This window comes from Grammomys surdaster, unplaced genomic scaffold (assembly GCF_004785775.1).
Source record: "Grammomys surdaster isolate TR1022 unplaced genomic scaffold, NIH_TR_1.0 170, whole genome shotgun sequence".
Classification (NCBI taxonomy): Eukaryota; Metazoa; Chordata; class Mammalia; order Rodentia; family Muridae; genus Grammomys; species Grammomys surdaster.
In genome coordinates this window covers 22,046,929-22,071,917 of record NW_021604618.1, presented here as the reverse complement: position 1 = coordinate 22,071,917, position 24,989 = coordinate 22,046,929, and the positions used below count along the sequence as shown (strand labels likewise).

The 24,989-nt window shown below is 41.8% G+C and overlaps 1 protein-coding gene across 1 annotated transcript in view; it reads right to left on the bottom strand.

Moving 5' to 3' along the window:
• Window positions 1-21,798, bottom strand: part of Rtf1 (RTF1 homolog, Paf1/RNA polymerase II complex component) — a 57,902-nt gene extending 36,104 nt beyond the window's left edge. Inside the window, exons 1-2 of the mRNA XM_028767080.1 lie at window positions 21,589-21,798; window positions 5,735-5,845 (exon numbers count right to left, since the gene is read on the bottom strand). Of these exons, the coding sequence (XP_028622913.1) occupies window positions 5,735-5,845; window positions 21,589-21,798 (321 nt within the window). The remainder of the gene's footprint in view (window positions 1-5,734; window positions 5,846-21,588) is intronic.
• Between the last annotated feature and the right edge of the window lie 3,191 nt (window positions 21,799-24,989).

Here is a 24,989-nt window from a genome sequence, read left to right as displayed (position 1 = left end):
AGTTCCTAGCACCTAAGTGTGGAGAACCATTTGTATTTCTACTACCCAAAGGTAAATACTTAAAGTCTGAGAATTTCAAGAAGACTCCAGAGAGTTCCAATAATCATCCAAAGACGCTGGGTGGTGGTGGCACACGCCTTTAATCCCAGCACTTGGGAGGCAGAGGCAGACGGATCTCCGAGTTTGAGGCCAGCCTAGTCTACAGAGTGAGTTCCGAGACAGCCAGGGCTACACAGAGAAACCCTGTCTCGAAAAACAAAACAAAACAAAAAAATCATCCAAAGACATATTTTTTTTTTGCCCTTAGAGAGTAGATCATATTTGCAGCATTTTACATTAAATCTATAAATCAGATATTCCTATGATTTTTGGCCTAAGCACATATATCAAATATTGGTGCAATACCCACTCTCCCAAAGTACAGATTCTATTAAAGTATAAAGAAGACAGTTAAGACTTTGTGGCAAGAGAAATGATGCAGAAATATCTTATTCCAGCCTTTATGCTAGAGACTGTTTCCCTGCCTCTTCAAAATCTTTATTCTTCTGACTCCCAACAGAAAACAAATGAAGTCTGTCACTGTCAGAGTGAAACAGTAGATGAAGCGAGGGCAAACAGGACAGAACTGACGTTTTGATGTTTTCTCCAGGAAAGATGAAGTAAAGGAATGAGCTATATTTCATGATTTGTTCCGGGACTGAGACAGTAGTGAAGGGCAGCTCTGTTGCTAGCTGTCAACAGTTCAAGTCTCTATTTTCTTATCTGAGGAACACAGGAATCCAGATGATCTCTAATGTTCAAGAATAACAGCTAGACTAGTAACAAACAGTCCTGGAACTGGGTCAAAAGAACTGGAAAAGAGCCAAGCATTTAACCTGTGTCTGTTTCTTTTTCTTTTTCTTTTTTTTGGTTTTTCGAGACATGGTTTCTCTGTGTAGCCTTGGCTGTCCTGGAACTCACTCTGTAGACCAGGCTGGCCTCGAACTCAGAAATCCACCTGCCTCTGCCTCCCAAGTGCTGGAATTAAAGGCGTGCGCCACCACTGCCCGGCCGTCTGTTTCTTATATATAAAATACAAGTGACACAGTGACTTGACCACTTACTATGGGTAACATGAGACTAAAAGGAGACAGAATAATAAAGGTTCCAATCCCATTATAAACCATGTTCTAGCTGTGGGAGGAACTCAGTGGGTAGAATGCTTACTTAGCATGCAGGAAACCCAAGTTTTGATCGCCAGCAGATGACATGAAGATCAGAAGTTCAGCTTAGCCTAGAGAGAGGGCCCATTGAATGAAAGTACACACTGTTCTCACAGAAGCCCTGATTCCAGCACCCACATGAGGTGCTTAAGTCCAGTTCCAGATCTGCTGTCTCTAGATTCTACAAGTACTGCACTCAGACTCATACCACACATACACATAAATAAATACAAAATTATTATAAACCTTGTCTCAAAAAGCCAAAACAAAACAACACAGAGTGGTGGGGCACTCATTTAATCCTAGCATCCAGAAGGCAGAAGCAGACAGACCTCTGTAAATTTGAGGCTAGTCTGGTCTACATAGCAAGTTCAAGGACAGTCAGAACTACATAGGGAGACTCCGTCTCTAAAACAAAACAAAACCCTTGTTCTAACAAAATTCAATATACTATTTTATGTTAGAAAAAGAAAATCAGAATTTCCACTAAGGCTCCTTTTGTGTGCTGAAGTCAAAGCATCATGACATTCAGTCATTCTTTCCAGTTTCTGAGGCTTGGTCTACATGTAACTGAAAAAGCCTTGGCAATTTTTATTGTATCTCAAGAATCTTTACCCCAAATAATGCAACAATATATTTACTAAACTTAGAGTTTCTAAGTAATTTAAAAATATTACGCACAGAACATCCAGTTATTCTCTCACCTACTAAATCTTATACTAGCTGTCTAGTGCATATATCTTCCTCTAAATGACAAACTGTCATAATTTCTCTTCATTTCCCATCTCTGTATCAATCAAGTAGCTATTCTCTTGCTCTAAAATCAGAGTGCTTTACTCCTTGTGATAAACTATTCATTAACCACCTCAGAAGCTCCTACAAGACAGAGTCTCATTCAGCTTGACTGGCCTTCAACTTTATATGTAGGCAAAGATGACCTGAACTCTTGATCATGTTGCCTCCGCCTCCCAAGTGCTGGATTATAAATTGTGGCACCATATCAAGCTCCCATTGACCTTGAAATTAGCTGTTCTTGGTTTGTGGCTCAGCAAGTAAAGGCATGTGCTACCAAGCCTGGTAACTTGAGTTTAATTCCTGAAACCCACAAGAGGAAGTAAAGAACTACTGTAAGTTGTCCTCTGACCTCTACATGTGCATCATGGTAAGGGTACCCACACATAGAATACACTCATTCACATACAGAATGAATAAAATTTTAAAAAATTTAAAATGAACTGTTCTCATCAATTTTCTGTACTATAAAATCTAAGAGGACCAAAACGTTTCTTTATACATATACTCATGTCTAACTAATGACAAAAGTATGCAGGTATGGTGGGCTTATACTTATAATCCCAGCACGTGGGAGGTGGAGGCAGGAAGACTGCTGCATCAAACCTACGAATAAGGAAACAGACAAAAATAAAGGAGCATATTTTAAAAACTCCAGGGAGCTTCTGGCACATGTTTGTTCCATCTCACTGAGGGTGGGCACTTCAACAACCAAAAAAAAAATTTTTTTTTGTCAAGACAGGGTTTCTCTGTATAGCCCGGGCTGTCCTGGAACTCACTCTGTAGACCAGGCTGTCCTCAAACTCAGAAATCCGCCTGCCTCTGGCTCCTAAGTGCTGGAATTAAAGACATGTGCCACCACTGCCCAGCTTCCAAAAAATTTTAAAGGCTGGTTTGCAAATAGGAAAGATGCAAAAATCAAAGCAGAAACAAATATAGCACAGTACTGTTTTTCCGTAGACAGATGTGTGGATGCACATTCATTATGGCAAAGAAAAAAGTCAATAGCCTCTATCTCAAATCTCATATTTCATGGATCCCTCAAGAATCCCCTACCCAACCTAAACTATCTACAGCAAGCATAATTCTGGATCATGGTGCTATCACTGAGTTCTCTCCTGCCAGAGTAGAATGAAAATGGAAAAAAAAAAAAAAAGACTTTATGTTACCTCCTCACTATCCAAAGTAGCAAAACATTTGCTCTAACTTTGAAGTGCTCTATACTGGGTAGGTGGAAAGACGATCTTTCAGAATAGTTAACACAGAACTTGCTATTCCCCATCAATCACACAGAGCTACAATAAGCCCTGGGGGAGGGAGAGCAGTAGAGGTTAAGAACATTTTGTGGGTTACTGAAGAAATGGCTAAGTGGTTAACACAGCTTTGCTGCTCTGACAAGGGCTGGCATTCATCCCAGACCCAACATCAGGTAGTTCATAAGCACCTGGAACTGCAGCTTAAGGGGATCTAATGCTGTCTTCTGGTCCCTGCAGGCACTTGCACTCAAGATACTCACATGCACACACAGATATTCAATTTTTAAAAAAAAAACTTAAAAGAACAATCTTAGAGAGGGAAAAGCCACTCCAAATTTCTTTCCATGGTAGACAGGGTACAAGCTAACAGTTGAGCTTGTTCTCCCTTAAATACATAAACAACTGACGTAGAGTGATGAATTGTCTTGTTTAAGTGGTTTCATTTGTTTGAGAGAGGATCTTAATATACAGTCCCAGCTAGTTTCAAATTCAAGCTCCTCCTGCCTCAGCCTCTCCAATGTTAAAGTCACCACGCTTGGCTAAGGTAGAGAATATTTATGTAACTAGAACAAAGGGAACCCTAACTATAAAGATTTATCAGGACATAATTTAACACACACTATGGCTCTAATCTTGTGCAAGTCAGGAAGGATAAAGGGTAGGGTGGTGGTACAGGCCTCTAACTCCAAAATTTGGGAGATAGAGACAGGAGGCTCAGGAGTTTAAGGCCAGCCTCAGTTATATTGAGTCCCCAGCCAACCAAGGCTATAGCAGAGGAAGATACCATCTCAAAACAGACAGTAACAAAACAAAGATTTTCCTGTATTGTTAATGCACTAAAAACACAAAACTCGGCCAGGCAGTGGTGGTGCACGCCTTTAATACCAGCACTTGGGAGGCAGAGGCAGGTGGATTTCTGAGTTCGAGGCCAGCCTGGTCTACAGAGTGAGTTCCAGGACAGCCAGGGCTACACAGAGAAACCCTGTCTCGAAAAACCAAAAAAAAAAAAAAAAAAAAAAACAAACACAAAACTCAAAATTAAATTAGTTCATAGGCCTCACAAATTTTGTAATAGATCAGCACTGGCAAAAGGATAAACATTTACTAATTCTTGCTGTAGAAAGCAATTTTAGTTCTACTGAATTATTTAACACTAAGAGATTACTATAGTCAATCAGACTGCAAGCATTCAATTTACATACAATGAGAACTGGTAAATACTATTTATATTAATTAAACTTCATGTTATTAAATAAACATTTTTAAATTTACTGTTAAAAGTATTCTCTTAGGGCTGGTGAGATGGCTCAGTGGTTAAGAGCACTGACTGCTCTTCCAGAGGTCATGAGTTCAAATCCCAGCAACCACATGGTGGCTCACAACCATCTGCAATGAGATCTGATGCCCTCTTGTGGGGTGTCTGAAGACAGCTACAGTGTACTTATAATAAATAAATAAATAAAGTTTAAAAAAAAAAAAAAAGTATTCTCTTAGACTGTAGAGTAAGAGACTGAACAAAAGGACAGTCTCTCCCTCTCTCCCTCAGTACAGGAAACCACATAAGGGAAACGCTCTTAAGTCTATTGAGAACACCTATCCCTTGTCTTCCACTCATAGTCTGGGTCGTTCAAAGCTTTGCTTTTGCTACTGGACAATTTGTGAAAACTGCCTTGGTTTAGGCAACAACAGCTGTCTGACTTGCTTTTTACCTTCCTCTAAAGTCAATATCATTACTTTCAGGGATGGCCTATCAACCTCCCCAAAGAAAGCTTTGTGTCTCAAAGTATTTATCACTAAAATAAATATGGCATATACATTTTTTCTGTATACATTTTCTATTATATAACTCAAGCTGCAGTGAACTCTTGATCCCACTGCTTCAGCTTCCCAAATGCTGAAATTATAGGCATGCATCACAATGCCTGACTTAGAATTTGTTTTCTAACATAAAAGCAGTATTTAAAAGATAACTTTAAAAAAAAAAATGACTAGGGGGCCTGGAGAGATAGCTCAGTGGTTAAAAGTACCATCTGCTCTTCCAGAGGTCCCGAGTTCAATTCCCAGGAACTACATGGTGGCTCACAACTATCTATACTGGGATCTGATGCCCTCTTCTGGCATCCAAGTGTACATACAGATAAAGCACTCAAATAAATAAATAAATAAATAAATAAATAAATAAATCTTAAAAAAGAAAGAAAGAAAGAAAGAGAGAGAGAGAGAGAGAGAGAGAGAAAGAAAGAAAGAAAGAAAGAAAGAAAGAAAGAAAGAAAGAAAGAAAGAGACTAATGCTTAGCCCTTCTACAATAAAGAATGGTCACCATAATTTAGAGCTTTGCTCACAAAATTTATTTTCCCCACCAAGTTCTTATAGGTCTTGGGTTACAGGTCTTGGTTTAAGGAAGCAAAGTAATCAGTATCACCAAGTCAGGAATCTTCATCAAATGCTTGCCAATCATATAAGCCTAATTCCTCCACACCCACCTCATCATCACTGTCGGACGTCTCTGAATCTGACGAGGCTGCAGGCTGGCTCACAGGAGGCTCCTTCTCCTCAGAGTCACTGCGCTTCCGTTTTGCCAGGGACAAGAGCTCCTAATTGGGCAGAAATAGTCACATCAGTTTTGCTCAACAGCAAAGTATAATGAAATGACCATTCTCCTCATGATCTTTTTTCTACATGCCTGTGCTTTCAACTGAAGTACACACCCATAAGCACTGAGCAAATGAGCAGAGACAGATTACCAATATTTGCATGCAAACTTAAGCTCTAAAATCTGTCCTCCTTTGAGGGAGTGAAATAGAGGAAATGGAACTGGAGCTACCTTCAGACTTTCAGATTCCTCTCTAAACTGCTAAGTACTGGCCACCCAAACTGAGTGGCAAAAACTATGTTTACAAAAGTAATCTGCTTCATGTTTTAAATGGCAAATAGCCAATACTCCAAGAATCTTTTATTGTCTTCCATAGTAAAGTTAGCATCTGTGGCTATTCTATCTAATAAGCTTACAAACTGTAAGTTTCTGAAGTCATTTTATATTTTGAATTGGTAAAACAGAAAAAAGGAGGTATATTCCTGAAGTATATAGTCCAGAGTCACAAAGTAAGTAGGATGCTGACCAGAATCCTAATCCAACAATCCCAACATTCACTATCTCTACCCTGTCTTGCGATTTAAATACAAAGGGTGATGGTTATGATGGTGGTGGTGGTTGTCTGCTGTCTTGTAGTTTCCCGTTACTTCTCCCATATACTCAGCCCAGTTATTAAAAGACATGACAAAGGGTCATTGGTTCCACTCCTTGCAATAATAATACCAGCTGACAATTAGACTGTGCTTACTAGATGCCAGGTAAGTCTCAGTATCTGACACTTACTCTTCACCACAGCCCACGATATGTATTGTTATCCCCATTTAAAGATAAAAAAGCATCTGGAAGGCTAGTGAGATGGCTCAGTGCTTGCTGAAAAAGCCTGATGACCTGAGTTTGGTCCTCAGAACCCATGTAAAAGTGGGAGGAGAGAAAAGACTTCATGAAGCTGTCCTCTGACTTTCACATGTACCCCAGCCCATACACATGCATCAAACATACATACAATTTTACACACACTTTTTTTTTAAAGAATGGTCTATTTATTTTTATTTTATGTGCATTAGTGTTTTGCTTGTATATGTTTGTCTGTGTGAAGGTGTTGAATTCCCTGGAACTGGAGTAACAGAGTTGTGAGCTGCCATGTGGGTGCTGGGAATTGTGTAGACAGTGCTCTTAACCACTGAGCCACCTCTCCAGCCCTATACACAGATTTTTTAAAGCAGCATCTGGAGCAGGACAAGTTAGGTATCGTCACTAAGCTTTACAGTGCACTTAGTAACAGCTAAGTCCATGAGAGTACAGGATCTGAACTGGCAAGAGAAGGCTGGCCCCTAACGCAGTCATCATTTACTCGTCTAAAACATTTTCCACCATGCCAAAGAAAGTGCGTTAATTGCTACTGGCAGTACCGATCCCTGATGACCGCAGTACTATGCAATTAGAAGGGAGTGCAGGACAGACTTTAAAGTACTAGACTGCTACAAAGCACCTGTCTTCTTCTGCCAGTCTCTTTCTATTTTAGGAGTACTGTCCTTCGTTGGCCAAAATGAGAAAATGACCTTCTGAGATTAACAGCTGGCACACTTCTCCTTCATAAGCAGTCATGAGATGTCTGCCACTCCTCTCATATCACTGGAGAACAAGCACACCAGATTCTGACAAGGCTAGAAGTCACAAGAACACCTCTTTCGAGCAGTGGTTATCCCTATAGACCAAATGCATAGTATAATATTTATGCTTAATGCTTTAAAAATAATAGCTGGGCATGGTGGCATATGCCTTTAGTCCCAGTACTTGGGAGGTAGAGCCAGGTGGATCTATGCTGAAGCCATCCTGGTCTACAAATCAAGTTTCAGGATACCAGGGCTACACAGAGAAACTCTATTTCAAAAATCCAAAAATTAAACCAAACCAAGCCAACCAAGCAAGCATCCAAACAATCAAACAAAAAGACCCAAGGTATCATTCGCATAGATGATTCTAGGAAACCAGCAAATACATAGTTTAATACTACCAAAATCAATATATAGGATCCCACTATCTCTCTAAACTTCATCCTCCTCTCTTCTCCTACTCTTCCAGTAACCACAGATACATTTTTACATTTTCCATCTTGATAGATATGCCCATCAGAGACTGATACAAGAATGGAATCATACGGTCTGTAGCTGCTTTGAGTGTAGCTTACTTTCCATTATAAATTGTGTGTGTGTGTTTGTGTGTGTGTGTGTGTGTGTGTGTGTGTACAAGAGTGGGGGCATGGCTCAATGAATAGATAAGAGGTCAGAGGACGACTTTTGAGTGTCCGTTCTCTCCTTCTACCATGTGGGTCCTGGGGATCAAACTCAGGTTATCAGACTTGTCAGCAAGCGTCTTTACTACCATTTCACTGGTATGAATATGGCTTCCTTCATTCAGAATTATACATCTAACATTCATCCATACTGCAACATGTAAACAGTAGTCAATCCTTCCACTCAGTCATTAGGTGTGAGTATCTGCATTTGTTTTGGTCAGATGCTGGTAGAACCTCTCAGGGAACAGCCATAACATGCTCCTGTCACGAAACGCTTCTTGACATCAGCAATAGTGTGAGGGTTTGGTGTCTGCCGATGGAATGGATCCCTAGGTAGGGTGGACTCTGGATGGCCTTTCCTTTAGTCTCTGTTCCATTTTTTGTCTCCATCTTTCCTTTGGACGGGCTAAAGTCATTGTCATCGGCTCCTGGGAGCCTCTCGCTTCCCTGGAGTTTGGGACTTTCTAGTGACTAACCCCAGTTCCCCATGCCCCTCTGCTACATGTTTCTATTCAATTATCTGACCCTCTGTACTTCTATCTCTTCCAATACCTGTTCCTGTTTCCCCTTTTCCCCCTCCCCTCCTTTCTCCCTTCCAGGTCCCTCCCTCCCTCTACCTCCTGTGATTATTTTGTTCCCCATTCTATGTAGGATTGAAGCATCTAGCCGGACAGTGGTGGCGCACGCCTTTAATACCAGCACTCGGGAGGCAGAGGCAGGCGGATTTCTGAGTTTGAGGCCAGCCTGGTCTACAGAGTTCCAGGACAGCCAGGACTACACAGAGAAACCCTGTCTCGAAAAACCAAAAAAAAAAAAAAGAAAGAAAGAAAGAAGGGAAGAAAGAAAGAAAAGAAAAGAAGCATCTAGTCTGTCTCTTTTTTTTTTTTTAAAGATTTTACTTTTTTAGATTTATTTTACAGGCATGAGTGCTTTGCCTGCATGTATGTATGCATAACACCAAATCAGTGCCTAGGCGATCAAGAGAGAACTTTGGATTCCCAGGAACTGGAGTACAGACAGCTACAGATACCATGTGGGTACTGGACAGAATCCAGATCCTCTGCAAGGGCAATAAATGCTCTTAATCATGAAGCCATCTCTCCAGCCCTATTTTTTATTTTAAATTATGTGTGCCTGTGCACATGTGAGTGCAGGTGCCTGTGGAGTCCAGAAGAGGGCAGGATCAGATCCCCTGGAGTAAGAGGCAGCTGGTTGCTTACATGGGTTCTGGGAACTGAACTTGGATCTTTTACAAGAGTACTAAGTGCTCTTAACCCCTAAGCTGTCTCTCCAGCCTCAGTTTGTCCATTTTTAATAGTAAACTCATTCCACTGTATTAAAGTATCTCAGTGTATTATCCACCTACCAGATGAAAAACACTTGAACTGTTTTCAATTAATAGGGCAATTTCATGTTCAGTTTCTACTTCACTTGAATCAAATCTAAAAATAGGACTGTGTGTGAATTTGTTGATCACCTTTACTATTACCTTTTACCAAATTATAAACTTAAAAAAGTAAAATTATAAACTTAAATTTTTAAATCTTATTTCTTTTATATTATTATTATTATTATTATTTGGGGTTTTGAGAGAGGGTTTCTCCATGTAGCCCTGTCTGCCCTCACACTCAAGAGAGATCCGACTGCCACTGCCTTCCAAGTCCTGGGATTAAAGGTGTGCACCACCACCACCTGGCTAACCTTAAAATTTTTATTACATTTATTTGTGTGTGTACATATGCACAGTAAGGTTGTGGAGGTCAAAGGACAACCTGTGAGAGTCAATTCTCTCCTTCCATCAGAACTTTCACCTGAGTATCAGAGATCTAATTCAGGTTGTCAAGTTTGACAGCAGGCACCTATACCTGCTAAACAATCTTGCATCACTATCAATACTGTAGAATTCCAGTTTTAACAACAACTCATTACAACACGAATTTGGATACATTGTGTTGTGGTCTGAACCTGCTTTGTTTCCCTGAACAATAAACAGCAGTAGTTGGTTTCCATTCTGAGTCAAACTCTCACTATCTGGCCCTGGCTGGCCTGGAACTCACAGAGATCTGCCTACCAAGTGCATGTGCGTGTGCCACATCACCCAGCTTCTTGCAGTAGTTTAACCCACAGAGAATTACTTGATGGTATTCAGAGGAAAGAAATCTAATTTGGCTATGATATGCATAAGTGGGGCTTTGGGAAGCTACAACTTCATGATTGAATCCTGACAGCTTTGTAAGCAGACAGACCACGATGTGAAGCAGCTTAAGCCTGTACCATGCTGTTGCCCTCCAGCCTCCAAAACTGTGAGCTGAGTACTCCTTTCTCCCTAAGAAGTAATCTAATTCATTATAGGAATGAACTTTTAACTGTAGCTGGCAATCAAGTAGCTGTTACATTCAGCAGATTCATGAAAACTACTGAAACTGGGCTAGCAGAACGGCTCAGCAGGTAAAAGAAACCAGTCACTAAGCCTGAAAACTGCATTCAGTCCCCAGAACCTGTATGATGAAAGGACTGAACCAACTACCTCAAGTTATTCTCTGACCTCCACAAACCTGTACATGCATATATTCACAAGTGTGCACACACACCTTCTATGGCACATGTGTTTGAAACCTTAGCACCTGGAAGACTAAAGAAGGAAAACTGACACAAGCTTGAGGCCTGGCTGGGATTTCCAGACCATCCTGGTCGAGAGAGCAAGACCCTGTAACCAAAAAAAACAGACAAACCTAACAAATGACTTTCTATCAATGAGCAAATGTACCACATAATCACACTCTCATTTTGTGTAGAATACTAGATATAATAGTGTCGAGACAATAAAGACCTTTACAGTGTAAAAACTGCCCTCTCCACTTCTGGAGCTCAGTACTGAATGCTACTTAAGGGAATTCCTGCCCAAACTACTCTATGACTTAGTCCTTTATGTCCTAATGAGGGCTTTCAAGTACAGACAGACAGAACAACATGCCAATGGCTAGAACAACATGCCAATGAAAAGTCTCTACAACACTGCACAAATGAAGAAATTGTTATTGTTTTTATTTGCATGTGTGTATCTCTGTGTCATGTGTCATTTGCCTGCAGAGGACAGAAGAGGGTGCCAGATTCCCTGGAGCTAAAGGTATAGGTGGCTATGAACCACCTGACAGGTATATTGGGAACCAAGCCTGGGTCCTCTGGAAGAGTAGCAAGTACTCTTAACTGTTACCATCTCTCCACCCTCAACATGAAGAAATTATTAAGGGTGATTTATTTAGATTCATTTAGAAGTTGATATCTGCCGGGCAGTGGTGGCGCACGCCTTTGATCCCAGCACTTGGGAGGCAGAGACAGGTGGACTTCTGAGTTTGAGGCCAGCCTGGTCTACAGAGTGAGTTCCAGGATAGCCAGGGCTACACAGAGAAACCCTGTCTCGAAAAACCAAAAAAAATAAAAAAGAAGTTGATATCTGTATTGATATTGTATCAGTTTAAAACAAAACAGGACCACATGTAAGGGGCAAGCCTCCTTGCCTCTTTCCTGTACTCACTCCACGATGTCATGCTGGTGAACACACTATGTCCTCTGATCTCTTTACCTACCTTCCCTGTATTTCCTCTTATCCAGTGAGAACCTTCCCCTTTATCTTAACATGTCTTAAGGAGACTGCAGTGAAGGTGATAACATGATCTACACAAAGATGTGCTTACTGTCGTCTCAGTGCCCAGTCCACTACAGGTCTAGCTGTCAAGAGATGCCACATTGAGCTTCCACAGCACTTTCAATGACTGTTCAAAGGGCACATTTAATCAGAGAGCACAAATTGAGACTTAAAATAAAGCAAGAGACTGGAATTGATAACATAAACTGATAATCTAAGATAGGAGAGAGCTTGTGGTAGGAGGAACTTAAATTCAAGGAATTCCTGAGCTACAAAACAGTTCAACAGCAGCCTAAGAAATTTAATGAGACTGTCCCAAAATTTAAAATAAGGAAGGTATCAGGTGTAGTGGCACAAATTTTTAGTCCCAGAACTTGAAAGGCAGAGGCAGGTAGATTCCTTGCCTGCATAACAAATTCCAGGCCAGTGTGTACTACTACATAGTGGATCCTATCTTTAAAAGAAACAGAAAGAAAAAGGGGTGTGGCTAAAGCTCAGTAGTAGAGCATCTGTCTAGTATGTTTAAGGTACTTGGACACAATCCTCAATTTTTAAAAGGACAAACAAAGCAGAGAGGATAAACGTTCATATGAATAAAATTCATGAGGTTTCACAACTCATTAGGATGCTAATTTTTTTTTTGGTTTTTCTTGTTTTTACTTAATCCTACAGACATAACTAATACCCAACAGCTAAGTATTATTTGCCCTGATACTATCCTGATTTTTAGCACTGAAACCCCTGCACTCATGGAAACACCTCAGTCCAGGTAAACTAAAATGCCTAGTCACCTTACTACCAGCACCTATTATGTTCCAAGCATAGGGTAAATGACAGCAAAGAAAAGATACAAATGTCCAAGACTTCCTGGAATTTAAGGACAAGAGTAGGAGACAGTCAAGAAAATAAAGAAATCTGTATGGACAACGCTAAGTGCTAAGAAGGAAATGAATAAAGAACGAGGAGGTTATCTGCAGCAAGGAGAGTAGGAGAAGCTTCTCTCAAATTAGAAACTTTTAGAAGGGAAAGGAGGGTATATGGGATCCCCAAGGGAGGAGGCCTCCGGGACAACTAAGACCACGGAGCTGATACTGTTGGCTCAAAGAACTGAAAGAGAAACTGTCACTGATGTTTAAGCAAGCAAGAGGGGGAGGGGAATAAAATGAGGTGAGTCAGAGTAAAAAGAAAGCTTATCAGAGGTTTGCAAAGCAGGGTCAGGAGTAGGGATTTTGTTTGAAGGCAGCAAGAAACCCCAAAATGGTTTGAAGCAGAGCAGTAACCTATCCACTATGGACTTTCCAGGAGTACTTGGGGCCAGGGTGGAAGTGTAAAGGAGTCAGTTTGAGGATCATTCCATCCTGAGCAGAGTAATGGCAGCCACTGGGATGAAGAGAATTTGCAAGACCCGAAAGGTGCTAAGAAAAGAACTACAATCCACAGAATGTTGTATTTAAGATGTTTGTGGCATTATTTCTTTTACAGAGACACTGGCAGAGGAATGTGATCCAAATAGTGGGCATTGGTTATTTATTAAGAGCAAGGAAGGGAAAGTGGAGTGTGGTGAAGTGATGGCTCAAGAGGTGAAGGTGCTTGTTGCCAAGCCTAACAACCAAGGTTCCATCACTGAGACTCATGTGGTGGAAAGAGAGCCAATTCCCAAAAGTTGTTCTATAACCTACACATGCATGCACACATTAAAACAAAACAAAAAAACCAATAATTAATAAAAGGAAGAAAGGGAAGGAAGGAAGGAAGGAAGGAAGGGAGGGAGGGAGGGAGGGAGGAAGGAAGGAAGGAAGGAAGGAAGGAAGGAAGGAAGGAAGGAAGGGGAGAAAAAAAGGAAGGAAGGAAGGAAGGAAGGAAGGGAGGGAGGGAGGAAGGAAGGAAAGAAGGAAGGAAGGAAGGGAGGGGAGAAAAAAGGAAGGAAGGAAGGAAGGAAGGAAGGAAGGAAGGAAGGAGAGAAAAGAAAAAGTGACAGAGATAGAGCTCAGCTGGCAGAATGCTTATCTACAATGTAAGGTCATAGGTTTGAACCCTCATACCACATAAACCAGGCATGGTGGCTCACACTCAAGTACCTAAGAGGTACAGGCAAACGATCAGAAGTTCAAAGTCACTGGCTACATGTTCTGGACTACCCTATCTCCAAAACCCTTCTTTTTCTATTTTTAAGTTTTGGGTTTGTTTTATTGTTTTTACTCTCATATTTGTTTGCCTGTTGTGTATGTGTGCATGCCAGCATGCCCCTACATACATATGCATGTCATAGTGCACACATGGAGGTCAGAGGACAATGTGCTGCTGTTAATTCTTTCCTTCTACCATGTGGGTCCCAGGGATTGAACTCAGATCATCTGGGGCAAGTGCTTTTCCTACTGAGAAATCTCACCAGACCAAACAAAACTCTTCTGAAGTACTAATTTCCAAAGCAGCAGTGTAACGCACATAATCAGCACTCAATATGGCAACTTTCCCTTCAAATTTCCAGCAAAGTTATTACACATGGAAAAAAAAATACAGAGCTCTAGAAATGTCTAAAATATTGTAGAGCTGGCATGACACCCATGTCAGAGTGGGCTAGGAAGAAGAGAGAAGAGGGCTTGCTCTGTTAGAAGATGTGACCTTGTTGGAGGAAGTCCATCACTGTGGAGGTGGGCTTCAAAGCTCTGCCCAGTGTGTCTGGTTTACCTTTGGAACAAAATGTAGAACTCTCAGCTCCTCCAGCTTCAAGCTTGCTTGGAGGCTGACATGCTTCTCGCCATGATAATGGACTGAACCTCAGAGCCAGTTGGCCAGCTTCAATTAAATGTTGTCTTGGTTATGGTGTCTGTTCACAGCAATTAAACCCAAACTAAGACAACTTGACTTCTCCATCCTCAGAGTTAAAACATTTTCTGTTTCTACAGCTAGGTAAGGTGGCTCACATCTGTAATGGCAACACTTAGGAGACTAAGGGAAAAGGACTGTTCTGAGTTCAAGGCCAGCCTTCACAATAAGATCCTATACCAAAACCCCTGAGTTTCACACATACAGACCTCTTCATTCACTCCAGGCTTCTTTCAGTTTCATGATGGCAATCAGTCTTTTCTACCTAGCTTCTTGTATACACGCAGGTTCCTCAAAAATGAACATACAATACCCTACCCTTTATTCTACAGTCTACTAATCTCCTTTTCCTTAACATCTGTTCCAGGTCTCAGCTTAAATGTCATCCTTACCAGGGCAGTATAAAGCCTGACATACACCAGTCCTTCCCACATAACCTGCAATCCAAGTCTTGCCCTTTCTCTGCCACTTCTCATTATAAGGTCCTTGAAGGTACCAAACACTTCCATTTCGTTCATCTAACCTAACCCATTTGTTGAAAAACGACAATCTCTACTCTTCAATGAACAATAAATATACCAAAGGACCAAGTCTAAAATGAGTTTTGAGTTGGTAAGATGGCTCAGCAGAAAAGGATGCACACTGCCTCTAAGCCTGATAGTCTGCGTTCAGTTCCCAGATCCTTAAAACCTGCATCATGAAAGCAGAGAACCACTTACATACTCTGGCTTCCACTAGCTCTCTTTTTGCCTTTGAAATGGTTTCACCAGGTTATCCAGTCAGCCTAGCCTTCAGCTTACAAACAGGCCCTAAACTTGTGATTCTCCTGCTTTGGTCTGAGTAGAGGGGCTGGGATTACAGGCTGTGCCACCAGGTCATCTTCAAAGAGAAATTTCATTGCTGTCACTTCAAGTTGACTAGAAACAAACAAAGAACAATGAAGTTTCTATAAAACAGGAATAGTGGCTCACATGTAACCCTGAGACTTGCAAGGCTGAGGTACACATACTGTCATAAGTTTCAGGCCAGCTTGGCTACAAGAGAGACACTTTCAAGAGAGACAGAAACAACAAAGAAAGAAAAGAAGGAAGGGAGGGAGGGAGGGAGGAAGGGAGGGAGGGAGGGAGGGAGGGAGAAGAAACTATAAGAACATTTTAGTATAAAAATACCAAAACAAGTTTTGGAGAAGGCAAAGCAGGAAGATGGGTGGGAGAGCCTTGTTATGTAGTCCTATCTGGCCTTGAACTTTTGCTCTCCCTGCTTCAGGTTTCTGAGTGCTAGGATTACAGCTGTGAACTTTCGTGGCTGGTTAGGGCTGAGTAAAGTGCCAATGACAAGTATCCTGCAATTTAAAAATGGGAAAACAATAATGTGCCCCCCCAAAGTCACTATCAAGTTTACATGCAAAAGGAAAATCCTCCAAGGCTCACAAGTATAGCTTGGTGGCAGAGCATGTGCCCAGCATATGTAATGCCTTGGGTTTGATTCCTGGTTTTATACACACACCCCTCCAAATTCAAGTTTTGGAACTGGCAATATAGGCTCAGTTGGTACAATGCTTGCCTAATCTCTCTAATTCCATCTCCAGCATCACATACTATGTGGTGCACACCTGTAGCCCTACACTTGGGAGCAGAGGCACTCAGGAAACAAAGGCAGCAGGACCATTCTCAGCTGTCATACTAAGTTTAATGCCGGCCTGGGCTCCATCATACATCATCTCTAAATATACAAAGACAGACAGACAGACAGACAGACAGACACACACACACACACACACACACACACAGACATACACAGACACACACACCATGTCTCAAGAATGACTGATTCAAGAAAAATAATCTCGTTGGTGGCACACACTTTAATGCCAGCACTCACAAGGCAAAGGCGCGTGAATCTGTGAGTTTGAGGACAGACTGGTCTATAGATAGTTTCAGGACTGCCAAGGCTACACAGGAAACTTTGTCTCAATAAACAAACAAACAAAAAATATTTAGGTCTGGAGAGATTGTTCAGTGGTTAAGAGCACCGGCTCTTTCAGAGGACCTGGGTTCAATCCCAGCACCAACATGGTAGCTCATCACCATCTGAAACTCCAGTTCCAGGGGATCTGACACCCTCCTCAGTCCTCTGCAAACATCAGGCAAGAGTGTGGTACCTATACATACATACAGGCAATATATCTGTATATTTAATTTTTTAAAAAAATTAAGGGGCTGGTGAGATGGCTCAGTGGTTAAGAGCACTGACTGCTCTTCCGGAGGTCATGAGCTCAAATCCCAGTAACCACATGGTGGCTCACAACCATCTGCAATGAGATCTGATGCCCTAATATGGGTGTCTGAAGACAGCTAGAGTGTACTTACATATAATAAATAAATATATAACAATCTTAAAAAAAAAAAGAATAATATTAGCCGGGCAGTGGTGGTGCACGCCTTAAACCCAGCACTTGGGAGGCAGAGGCAGGTGGATTTCTGAGTTCGAGGCCAGCCTGGTCTACAGAGTGAGTTCCAGGACAGCCAGGACTACACAGAGAAACCCTGTCTCGAAAAACCAAAAATAAAAATAAATAAAGAAAGAAAGAAAGAAAGAAAAGAAAAACCAAACAAACAAACAAAAAAAATAAAAAATAAAAAGAAAAGGCATCTCCAGTGGCTGAGTATCAGCTCAGTAGCAAAGCATGTACTCATTATGCATGATGGCCTAGGTTCAATGCCAGCAGCAGCAGCAGCAACAGTGAAAATACAAAAACTATTCCACCAATAAATTCATATTAGAGATTTAAATGAGCTGCCAGCTTTGGTACTTTAACTATCTATCAAGTTCTTTGGGTTGCATGTATGCCCTTAACTTGGAACAATACAAGAAACACAAGCAGCTATTTCTCTCCCCAACTAGTTAAAATGTCTTACTAAGAAAGATGAACTTGCATACAAACAGTGGTCTCAATGATAAGCATGAATCATAATTGCCTGGCTTGTACCTGTTACAAATATAGAATCCAGGACTTTAGTCTCTGAGGTCTAGTTTAGTACAAGTAGGAACGAACTATGCCCCGTACCCCCTCCCAACCTATTTTATTTTACTTGATCATATGTGCCTTTTAAAAACTGGTACATATACATCATCCGTAGTGTTGGGTTTTTACAGTCTATCTACATTCTAAATAAGCAATCCAAGGTAGATTCTGACACTGCTTACCCACCTCCCCTTCAACAAGTACTAAGTTGGAGGTGCTAGAGTAATTTTGACATCTTAGATACCTAACTAAAAAACTCAGGGGTGGGGCCTCATTACTAACTGCACCACTCTCCTGTTAAGACACTTAGAGATCTGTCATGGTTTGTTCTTTCTTCAAGGATAATGAAGTAAACAAGCCCTGTGTCAAACCTCCAATGAAAACTCAGTTGTTAGCTAGGCGGTGGTGGCGCATGCCTTTAATACCAGCACTTGGGAGGCAGAGGCAGGCGGATTTCTGAGTTCGAGAGTTCGAGGCTAGCCTGGTCTACAGAGTGAGTTCCAGGACAGCCAGGGCTACACAGAGAAACCCTGTCTCAAAAAAACAAAACAAACCAAACCAAACCAAAAAAAAAGAAAAGAAAAGAAAAGAAAAGAAAAGAAAACTTAGCTGTAGATGGCACAGCCCAATGCCATCTTGGTCAGGAAAGATCCAGGATTTGATGGTTATGTTTTGTGGATTCCTAAGATCCTAAATCAGGTTGACTACAGATTTCTTCTAAAAGACCCTGGTAAAGTCACCTGACACAGAGCCAAGCACAGTGCAAAACAGACAAAAACAAATTAAAAAAAAAACAAAAAAACAAAAAACCCAGAAGGCACTAGTGCCTCTGTTAGGATGTACCAGGAAAGAGACTTCTGATCTAGTTCTCATCTGACATGCTAATAAGTAGCTGAAGGGGAGCCAGAATTGCTTTTAAAATATTTTTTGGGACTACTTACAAATTTCACATTCCTTTTTCAAAGGGAAATTTAGAGTTAAAGTTGCAGCCCCCTTCACTTCCTGTTTTGGAAATACTTTTTAAAAAGTTTTATTTATTTTGATTTTGTGTGTATAACTGTTTGCCTGTATGTCTGTTTATGTACCACCTGTGTACCTAGTGCCTGTGGAGGTCAGAAAAGGGGATCTGATCCCCTAGAACTAGAGGTGCATATGGTTGGGAGATAAACCCAGGTACTCTGCAAGAACAGTATGCTGCTTCTACTGAGCCATCTCTCCAGGCCCTGGAAACGTTCTTTGTAGATCAGGTAAAATATCTCGACCATCTACGGAAGCACTCCATCCAATCATTCATCAAAATTCTGTGGGAAAAATCATTAAGGTCAGAATAACTGGTAGTTTGCTTCAGTCCTCTTGGGAACAGATACCTTAAAAGGGCTTTATCAAGCACCCCAAACACTTTCTAACTGATTTGATAACTCTATTTAGTATACCTTAAAAATATGAGTTTTAGCAACATGGAAATTGGCCATGAAACATTATTTTCTAGCTGGGCGTAAAGCTGGATGTGGTGATGGCTCAGGTTTGTAATCCCAGCACTCTGGACGCTGAGGCAGGGAACTTTTAAGTTAATCTGACATGGACTTCACAGCAAGACCCTTCCTCATAAACAAACCAAGGTTCAGGAGAGATGGTTTAGCTGTTACAAGAACTTGCTATTTACAGAAGAACTGGGTTCCCAGTACCCACAGGACAGCTCATAACTGTAACTCCAGTTCCAGGGAGTCTAATACTCTCTTTTGGCTTCTGTGAGCAGTGGGCAACAAGTATATAGACATGAAGGAAAAACATTCATACACATTAAAAAAGAAAAAAGAAAAAAAAGAAAAAATCTTTTTAAAAAATAAATCAAAATAATTTTCTAAAAATCCACATTTTTTTCATTTTGCATTATGAAAACTATACTAAGCTGATATAGTAGAAACAGTATGGTTGTAATAGGTTAAATCACAATTTTACCACTTATTAGTAAATTACTTTAGCTTCTTTAATCTCTTTTTCTTCGAATGTAAAGTGGAAAAATAAGATCAACTCACCATGATTTGAAAATGTGATAATGTAAATCGAGCACTTCATCGAGGAATCTAATTTACTCCAGATACAGTGTAAACAATCACACCTACACCCCACAAACCACAGAACAGAGGGCAGAGATAGGGTACAGACTCTAGTGCTTCTGCCAGTCTAAAGACTTATCAAAAAAACTTTCATAGGTAGCAACACATTTTTTGGTAGATTTTAGAAGCCTTTCAATGAAAATGCCTTCAATTTATTCACTCAATTCCTACCCTAAACAGGTGTTCCTGTCCTTAGACAGTCCTTCTACTGGCACCACTACTTTCCTACCTTCCTACCACCATCTTTAAAGGTTCTTTCTTTCTTTCTTTCTTTCTTTCTTTTTTCTTTTTTCTTTTTTCTTTTTTCTTTTTTCTTTTTCCTTCCTTCCTTCCTTCCTTCCTTCCTTCCTTCCTTCCTTTCTTTCTTGAAGGTGTGGTGACCCATGTCTGTAACCTGTAACCCCTGTACTTAAGAGGACAAGGAAGGAGAATTGGTTTAATTCAATGACAGACCAGGCTATAGTCTGAGACCCTGTATCAAAAGGTAATGTGTGTGTACATTTTTTCTGTTAAAACCTTACAAGTCCTTCCCTCATAAGAGCCCTCCCTTTTCTTTCGTTTTTGGGGTGTTTGTTTGTTTGTTTGTTTGTTTGAGACAGGGTTTCTCTGTTTAGGCCTAGCTGTCCTGGACTCATTTTGTAGTTGTAGACCAGGCAAGCCCTCCCTTTTCAAGTCCTAATTAATCCGGAGGCCTCTAGTCTATTACTAAGGACTCCCAAGAAGGCTTTTATACAAAAACTTTGTAGTTTATACCAACATTTTTAATTATAAACATTTGATTTATGCAATTGTCCAATTCAATACACAAGGCTGATGTTATATCGCCATTTTACAGTGGAGAACAAATGTAAATGGCTAGAAAGAAACTAGGACTCAGAATTAGATTCTGAGTTTAGTACAACTATCTACTCCATTTATAAAGCTATTGTATCTTGCCTACCCTTCCTTTATGTCATTTACTCATGAAACATGGAGGAAATCATCTTTAAATCTCCTGATACCATCAGAGTACTGCTACAAAAACAGCTTCCTCCTGCAGTGTTTTTTTAAACTACAGAAGCAATGTGGGGTACTCCAAGACGCTAAGGCCACAAGTTACTTTCAATACTTCTCTGATCTTCAAGTGAAAAAGAATTCTATTCTGCGGCATAAAAATGTCTAAGAGCTTGGGCCACAGTCTCTCTCTGCTGCCCTACAATTCACAACTTCCAGTTATCTGTCCTCTTTCCTCCTCCCAAGAGTTTTTTTGTCTGACATCCCAACGGGAACCCATTTCGACCGTAAATGACCATAGTCTCCAAAGAGACTACTACGAAGTTTCCCCTCAACCCCAAGCACTTTCGGGACATTTATGGGTGTCCCTCCTATGTCCACATGCCTGGTCTGAAGAACTTCATCTTCCAGAGTCCACACCTAGGCAAATTTTCCCTCCCACTGCCCCATGCTCTCCCTTGCACCTCCTCCAAAATCTCTCAGCCTGGGGTTGGCGGGCGATACTTCCTATCTCGCCCAGCCCGAATCTCCCGGCCTGCAGTCGTGACGCCCTGATCCGGCCCAAGCAGACAGCGGCCCCCTTCAGTACCCCAAACCCCGAGGCCCATCAGCCCGATCCCTGCCCCGCCTCCCGGCCCAAGGCGCCAAGTCCTCGGAGCTCCGTCTCCAGGCCTGGCCCGGGCTCCCAGGGCCTAAGATTCAGCGGGGAGACAGGAAGGGACTACAGCAGCGGGCCGGACACCAGGCGGGACGGGCGCTCGGGACCGGCGACTCCCAGCTCCCGTGGCCAGGACTCAGCCCTCCCGCTCTGCCGGCCCGCGCCTCCGCGGCCTGCCCTCACCTGATCCAGGTTCTCGTCGCTGCCGCTATCTTCCGTATCAGAGTCGATCACGACGCGGCCTTTCCGCTTCTTTACCATGGTGGCCCCCCGGCTCCCACGCCGGACGCCGCCCGGACTCTCCTCTTGCCCGCCTGCCAGTGGGACCGCCACTGCCGCCACCACCGCCGCCGCCACCGCCGCCGCTCGACCCACACAAAGGCGACCGCGCATGCGCGCTCCGCTCCGCCCCTAACCCCGCCCCCCGCTTGGCGCACGCCGTTCGTCGGCGCCTGGCGCCCCGCCCCACCCCATCTCCGACGCAGCGCGAGGGGCGGAGCCACGCGCCGCAGGGTTCCGGACCGGAGCTCCCGGATCTCTTTCTGCTGTACGGAAGCTTCTGCAGTGTTAGAGTTGTAGGCTGCCCAGGGGTTCCCTACTTGAAGCGAATTTGAGCCGCTGGACCAGGGTCCACTCTGAGGAAGCTCATGCATCTCCAGCCCTGGAAAGCGACCTTAGGGACCACCCGTGTAGACGACAGCCCCTAGAAATTGCCGAGGGCTTGAGCGGAAAAACCGAGTCTGCCTGCCTGCCTGGGCTGTTTATTAGTGATAGCCAAACTGCGACCCAAAAAATAGGGAAGATAATTCCAGCAATAATAAAATTAGTTTAAGAGAACTCAAATTCATTGTAGGGAAGGAGCATGTGTCGGGGTGTGGGATGAGCAGAGAAGTGGCCCGGGAGGAAAGTTGTAACTTAATGACCTATGCTAAGGAGTTTCAAACTTGCTTGGGTGTCCTGTGTCTTTGGTAAGGGATGACAATGTCTTCAACACTGGAAGAGACTGAGAATAGAGAAATAGATGAGTTCTAAATTATTTGTTAGGTAGAATCCCTAGGATTTGAGATAAGTTGGTGGGCAGAGAAGACGGGGGTTGCAGATTCAGGTTTAGGAAGGTAAGTGCAAGCTTTATCAAGATAAGAAAATACGAGAGAGGTTTGGAGGAGAAGAGGGCTGTAGGAAATGTTTTATGTCGGTTGCATTTGAAGTCATCTGACAAAAGTCAACACTGGAAATGTATTTTTATATATTACTTATGTGCAGCAGGCTTATAAGGGAGTATAACAATTTGAGGCTGTTCTCAAGTCTTAGAGCCCCCCCATAATTCCAGATACTTGGAAGATTAAGACAGGAAGAACATAAGTAACACAAGTTCAAGGCCTGCCTATGGCTGCATAATGGGTCCAAGGCTAAGACCCTGTCTCAATCAATCATCAATCAATATATAAATAAATGTCAGGCAATGGCAGCCTATGCCTTTAATCCCAACACTTGGGAGGCAGAGGTGGGGAGATCTTTGAGTTCCAGGCCAGCCTGTCTACAAACCAAGTTTCAGAACACCAAGAGTTGTTACAAATAGAAATCCTGTCTTGAAAAAAACAGAGGAGGAAGAGAAGGAAAAGGAAGAAGATGAAGAAATAAAGTATTAGATATAGCTTGGTACTAGTGCTTACAAGCATATGTAAGGCCCCAGGTTCAATCTTCATTATTAAAAGCAACAATAACAAATGTCCATGCCTCAAAATAGTAACAGCTCTAGCATTCGTCAGTCTGAGGCAGAAGAATCACATATTTAACTGTAACTTAGGCTACATAGCAAAACCCACTCATTCATATAGATAAATTTAGATATGTGTGTAAAACCTATATGTGTGTGTATATATATACATATATACATTTTTGTTGGGTTTTTTTTGTTTTGTTTTTTTGTTTTTCGAGACAGGGTTTCTCTGTGTAGTCCCGGCTGTCCTGGAACTCACTCTGTAGACCAGGCTGGCCTCGAACTCAGAAATCCACCTGCCTCTGCCTCCCAAGTGCTGGGATTAAAGGCGTGCAACACCACTGCCCAGCTTATCCATATATACATAATACAATACCATCTATAGAAAAAGCACTGTCTACTGTTAGGTACTTGAAAATATGTTTAGGATTACATTGAAAGAAACAAACTAAATAAAACCCAGGTAGCATTTTACTCCTAAAGAGTTTTACCTAAACCCTAGACATCTGCTCCCCAGAATATTCTCAAAGTCTATGGCCAAGATTATCCAAAAGGACCACAGAAGCTCCTGAATTTCTTGGTACCTTTAAGTCTGGTGCCCTCTGGTAAGGACCCTTTAAATGTGTTGTTCATCACACAATTGTTGAAAGAAAGCTATAATATAGTCAATGAATTTTAAAGATTGTATTTGAGTGAAATCTGTTGACTTTTAAGCCATCTACAAAGGGTCTTCTAAGGATTCATGGACAAGTTATTCCTTATAAAAATTAATCAATGTCTACATTGATGAAATAACTGTTCTCTCTAAATTCCTTCTTGAATGCTTTCCAAAATGCTTGTTGAAAGTTTCCAAGCAGCAAAATGAGGATAATTGTACCTGCTCCCCTGCCTCTCAATCTTTGAGTTCTTAGAAACTTTATTTATTTATTTATTTATTTATTTATTTATTTATTTGGTTTTTCGAGACAGGGTTTCTCTGTGTAGCCCTAGCTGTCCTGGAACTCACTCTGTAGACCAGGCTGGCCTCGAACTCAGAAATCCGCCTGCCTCTGCCTCCCAAGTGCTGGGATTGAAGGTGTTCGCCACCACTGCCCGGCACTTAGAAACTTTAAATGAGTCATTATATAAAAGGGTGTTCAGAGTACATTCTGAAAAAGTCAACAGTGAGTACATGTCACTTATAATTGCTCCACTTTGGGGGTAACCAGGCAAAGTGATGCAGACCGGTAATCCCAGGACTTGGAAAGTGGAGGCAGAAAGATTAGGAGTTCCAGGCAGACCTCAGCTGTATAGTAATTTCAAGGCCATCCTAGGCTAGATGAAACCCTATCTCAAAGAAGAAACAACCTACTGGAAACTAAATAAGGGCCAGCAGGATGACTCATTGACTAAAAGCATTTGCCATGAAAGCCTGACAATATGAACTTGACCCCTAGATCACATCCAAAGTGGAAGAAGAGAATTGACTTCTAGACTTGTCTTCTTAACTTCACTTAGGGGCTCTGGCGTGCACACACACACACACACACACACACACACACACACACAGAGTAATAAATAAAAACATTTTAAATTTAAAAGCCAGGCATGGTGACTTAGGGCTATAGTCCCAGAACTAAGGGGGCAAGTAGACATCTCAATGAGTTTAAAGTAGCCTGGTCTTCATACTGAGTACTAGAAACAAAGTAACGGACAATTTTTCTTCAAGACTATTCCAGACATCAAAAGGTGTGTGAGTGTGTGTATGTGTGTGTGTGTGCTGTAAGAGGTCAAACAGAAAGTCAATCTCTCTCTCTCTCTCCTCTCTCTCTCTCTCTCTGTCTCTCTGTCTCTCTGTCTCTCTCTCTCTGTCTCTCTCTCTCTC